Below are 5,434 nucleotides of genomic sequence, written 5' to 3' on the forward strand. Positions count from 1 at the left end.
TCCTTCGTACGCTTCGCCAACGGTCGTCGATCGGCGTAGCCCGTGTAAACAGAGAGATCCTTTTTTTTTTTTTATCGTGAGGAAATGTTTTATACATACCCCGACTCCCTGGGGGAAGCCGGGGTTATGTGGGATTCTCCCCGGGGGATGAACCCCCGGAGACTACCCACTAAAACCTCACGCCCACCTAAGCTACACGGGAGGTTCCTGGATCACGCGAGTACTCAACAGGACACCTCCCAGCTATCATCATACCCCGGGGGAGGGGTTAACCTCCCCCACTGCCTACGCTATAAGACCCCGGGCGGAGAGACCCGCCCGGTGTCCCCATCCCTGGAGCCTTCGGATTGGGCTTCCCGAGCCCCAGCTCGGTCCAACCACAGCTCCCGGAGTCTTCGTGCCCCGCTCGGAGCCGGTATCCCGAAGGAACCAGCCCCGGCCGAGGCAAGAAGACACCGCCACCGGGAGGAAGGGCCGTCGGAGGCGCGATCCGGCACGCCCCGACCCTTCCTTTCCCCAAACCCCCCACGGATCCCCCTCCCCAACCGGGGAGGGACGGACCGACACCCCCCCCAAACCGGGAAATTAACCCGGGGGGTGTCGGCCTATCACGGGGGGAGCTATGCTCCCCCCGGGGGCCCGGGTCAGCTCACGCCCCGGGCCAAACAAAGAGATCCTTGAACGCTCAACATACCTGAGTCGAACGTTTGGAGTGTCCGGTTAGGGTGATCCCATAATTGCAATGAATTACCGAACACCCTTACGTTCCCATATTCTACACCACGCAAGCCAGCTTCTCCTCGACCGTTGGTATATTCGCCTTATGTTATGGTCCGACTGACGAGGTCGCTTAATACTAACAAGGTGACGAGCGGGCATCGTTACCTCTGCCTTTATCCTAATCTAAATACTTAAACATAGCAACGTTTCCGGACGGCGTTGATTCCAAGAAGGGTATTCGTTACATAAATACATTTAACGCGGAATAATCTAGAATGCTATACAACGTCAAAGGCCACACTGTGATCAATTAGGGAAATCCCACAATTACAAGAATTATCAACCACAGTGCTACCGACGGACAAAGCCAAAATGGTTTTAGAAACTAATAATAATTGTTCGGAATGTAACAGACCAATATCAGTCTTCCGTTATAAAATGAATGTCCCAAATCTTCGGATATGGGACTAATTGTACATTAATGACACTTAGTATTATACGTATTGAAATGAATAATTATAAGCAAGTCAAACATGGCAGATTATTGTGTCTTTGCTTAATTCATATTATTGTAGATAATGCTGTCGATCTGGCTATCCTTTATAAAAATATATAAAATAAAATCTGATAAACTCATCTCTACGACATTGTATCTTACTTTGGTGCCAATTAATGTACTCTGTGACTCAAAAGTACTTAAGTGAATACTTAGGGCCACAAAAGCTCAATATTCGGAGACTGCAGCTTCTCAAATATTTTGTACATAGAGAGAACAACCAGCCAACAATATACCTATAAATTAAATTGAGAGAAGTTAGAAATACATCACTATAGACTCCCAGGTTTTAATGGCTAAACTTTGTCTACCTATGTTATGGATCTAATTTCTTATACAGTTTAGATTCTTACTTGGCAATTAAAATCTAAGACAATCTGTATATTATAAGATGAGAGACAAAAATATTGTCTTATACTTACATTATATGACATCCAAAGCCAGAGACACATTGCGGCAAATGTTGCTTCAAGCTGGAAAAATTAATACCAACATATTAATTTGTAAATTCCTGAAGACTATTTAAGATTCATTCAAAAACTTACGTAGATATAATATCCTCCTACAAGCCAAAGCCCAAAAACTAGTTCGAAAAGACATGCGATAAACCACAATATAAGCCAAGGCAGTAACCAGCCTCGTATTCTCTTCCTTACTCCATGTACAATTAACAGTGCGGATAAGATGAGAAGGATGAAATAAAATATGAAGAACCCTCCGACAATTTGCATTGCTAAAAATGATATGTGTAAAAATGATATTATCATATATATATATATATATATATGTCGGAGATGTCGAAGGCCGAAGAAGATTTAATTATGCAGTTTTGTTTTGTTTTGTTTTGTTTTCCTCGGCATGCGGCCGAGTATGGTTGGGCTCCTGAGAGGGGAGCGCGGCGGCGGGCAGATTGATTTGCCGAGAGAGAAGGGAGCGACGGGGAGACACTTTCGAACAGATCGTCGAAAACGACACTTGTGTTTGTTGTATCTCGAATAAAGAATAAAGTTGTGTGAATCATTGAGCGTGCTTCCAATGGAGAGAAAGAACAAGGGAAAAGCTCCGACATATATATGCACTAGAACTTACATTCCCTGACATCAGCTTCAAATAAAGGGTTATACAGTTGTGACGATTCTCCTCCATGTAGTTGATAAGAAACTAATGTAATCAGTATTATACATATTGCCTGAAAAAAGAAATTTCTTGAACCTCAATAAAGAGTGATAAGGAGATTAATGTATCACAAACTTAATATAAAGAAAGTAAAACTGATATATAAATACATACAATTGTGTAAAAAGCAATGGCTTTGCATCCTGTTTTGACACTATTAGTCCAAACAAAGGGTGACCAACAGGATTCCTGTTGCGGACGAAATGCCGTTTATGTTTATAGAGTGTTACGGATCCGCCGTTTGTTACTACATGTGTTCGAAAGTGGTGTGAAACATTATGCGTATTCTGTTGTATTCTGGCGTGTTCGGCTGTTTTGGTGTATTCTGGTATATTCATTTGTATTGGCGTTAGTTATAAGAAATGCGTTGTATGGCTTATATGAATGATGATTGTAAAAGTGTGTGTGTGAAGAGAGAGAGACAGAGCGAAACCGTTGTGTTCACCGGTCTCCTGAAAAGGGGATTCTCGCCGGCATCGCGTCATGTGTTCGACACCTCGAAAGGTCGGAAAGAACAAAAGGCCGCGTGGTAAGATCGCTGACACCAGCGATCTAGGCCCGTTTATGACCCAAGGAGAAGGATGTGATCACCCTTCTGCGAATTGGGGCAACGTGCACGGTCAGACCCGAAGGGTCGACCGGGGCGGGTAGGCCTGCGAGCCGGCGGGGAGCGGTACGCGCCGAAAGTGAGCATAGCGGCGAACCGAGAGGAATTTCGCTCTGTATCGTGTCACCCGTCCTCGGAGCAAGTGCGATTTTCCTACAGCGTTAATGAACAAAGTGGAATAAAGTGTTATATGTAGATACGATTAATTGCTGTATCATTTCACCCGTCTTCGGAACAACGTGCGATTTTCCTATCCTGTGTTGAAGAACTAACAATTCCAGAACTGCCATTATTATGCTGCAAAAAAAAACGTGTATATTGTTTACCGTTGCTACAAAATACGAATAATGGAACTAGTATACAACACCCACTTGTTATTAGTGCATTAAATGCTTGGGCGTCGACGCGCAACAGGTCTGCCAACTGTGAATATGGTGAACTATGGTTCTAGCTGTTAAAATGAAACGGAAATTCGAAATTGTACATAAATTACAAACTAATTTGCATCTTGGTATGTCCACTACGTTACATTCGTGATTCATACCATCAAATTTTCAAGAATTCAATGCATCAAAATTAATTAAGACGTACACTAGAATTATGAGAGAAACTTGTCCAGAAAGGATGAATCAGTTCTATGAAGGATATAAGTATAAAATTGTACAATCATTATTGAATTAAATATTTTAAATGATTGCAAGTGAGATCTTTAACATAGAAGTAGAATATTGTACAAAATAGGCTGCAGGTAAATGGACTAGTTTGTCATCAGAATCCAAACAACGTGCTAGGAATCACTGTAATGTAGTGCTTTATAAAGTCTATTTACCCAGTTAGCCAAATGCCTACTCGACCAAATCCTGCTCGAAGCAAAAGAGTTATGTATTTCGTACCAAACCCTGCTCGAAGCAAAATTTGGAGCTCGTGTGCTTTGATTGTGACACCAAAGTGTGTCGTGAAATTCCTAACGAAATGCGGCGGCAGATGTTTGTCACATCCATGCGAAGCCTACAGGTAAAATTCCATGCGGCATCATGTGGCCGTAGGCTCGCCGGGTGAGACACTTCTAGGCCTATTTGAGCCGCACCTGGAGGCCTTTGCCTCCTTATCGGCTAAAAGAGTGAAATTGGTATTACCGATGGATGTGGGTGAGCCGAAGCTACCTGATTAAAACTCAGGAAATTTTCAAAAACCTGAGTGAATTTGCAATGAAGGATGTGCAACATCCGTGGCAAGAGCCATGGAGTATGGCCCCTAAGGGCAGTAATAGGAAATTTTTCCCTTGTTTCCGGAGGGTTTGTATAACAAACCCAGGGAAGTCGGGAATGCATCTATCTGTTTAAAGATGATGTAATGACTTTTATAATATTTAATTCTAGGATGAATAACGCCTGAATGGCTATACATAAAAATTATAATTGTAAGAAGGGAAAGATAATATATTGTTACGAGCCAGGGCTATGAGCAGCGCGAGAGGCCGGCGAGGGGATTTTTACCCCAGGAATATGGTTTCAATTGTTAGTTAGGTACGCGGACGCACCCGATGCGAAATCGAGGAGCCGCTAGGATCACCGACACACCTTTGGACGCATTTGACAAAATTTCCCTGGACACCGTTGGACCATTACCAGTCACACCAGGAGGAAATCGATACAGCCTTACCATGCAGGACAATTTAACCAAATATTGTATTGCAGTAGCAATACCCAACATCCGAGCCACTACCATTGCCGATGCTTTCGCAAGGCATTTCATCGCAGTCTATGGAACACCTCGAGCCATACTAACAGACAAAGGAACCAGTTTCATCGGAAACCTCATGAAAAATTTATCTGAGATTTTCAAAATCAAACAGATCACCACCTCAGGATACAGACCGCAAACCAATGGATCATTAGAACGAAGTCATATTGTACTCACGGAGTATCTCAAGCATTACATGGATAGCTACGAGGACTGGGATTTGCTAATTCCTTTTGCAATGCTCTCCTACAATACCTCAGTTCATGAAGCCACAAATTTTACACCATACGAATTAATTTTCGGTAAACAAGCTCGGGAACCAACCTCGTTCCCAACTGGTACGAACCTAAAAACATATGGAGACTATCTAACTGAATTAATAACCAATATAATCCGAATACGTAATTTGGCTGCAAACAACCTTAATAAAGCAAAAGCTCGCTCTAAGAGCTACTACGATTGCAAGGCAAACCCCGCCACATTCAAAGTAGATGATCTCGTTTACGTACTCTTAGAACCTCGTACTAGCAAATTCGACCCCCATTACATTGGACCATACAAAATACTAGACGTGACAGACTTGAATAATGTTGTATTACAAACACCAAACAAAACGATAACTAAACATCAGG

General features: G+C 42.8%; 1 protein-coding gene across 1 annotated transcript; it reads right to left on the minus strand.

Annotated features, from left to right (window-relative positions):
• Window positions 1-1,335: 1,335 nt before the first annotated feature.
• LOC143362243 (uncharacterized) lies at window positions 1,336-2,790 on the minus strand. The gene is made up of 6 exons (XM_076802241.1): window positions 2,683-2,790; window positions 2,567-2,641; window positions 2,366-2,465; window positions 1,822-2,009; window positions 1,699-1,749; window positions 1,336-1,512 (listed from the first exon to the last, which is right to left on the minus strand). The coding sequence occupies exons 1-6, from the start codon at window positions 2,788-2,790 to the stop codon at window positions 1,429-1,431; spliced, it is 606 nt and encodes a 201-aa protein (XP_076658356.1). The 3' UTR covers window positions 1,336-1,428.
• Between the last annotated feature and the right edge of the window lie 2,644 nt (window positions 2,791-5,434).

This window comes from Halictus rubicundus, chromosome 16, assembly GCF_050948215.1.
Source record: "Halictus rubicundus isolate RS-2024b chromosome 16, iyHalRubi1_principal, whole genome shotgun sequence".
Lineage (NCBI taxonomy): Eukaryota > Metazoa > Arthropoda > Insecta > Hymenoptera > Halictidae > Halictus > Halictus rubicundus.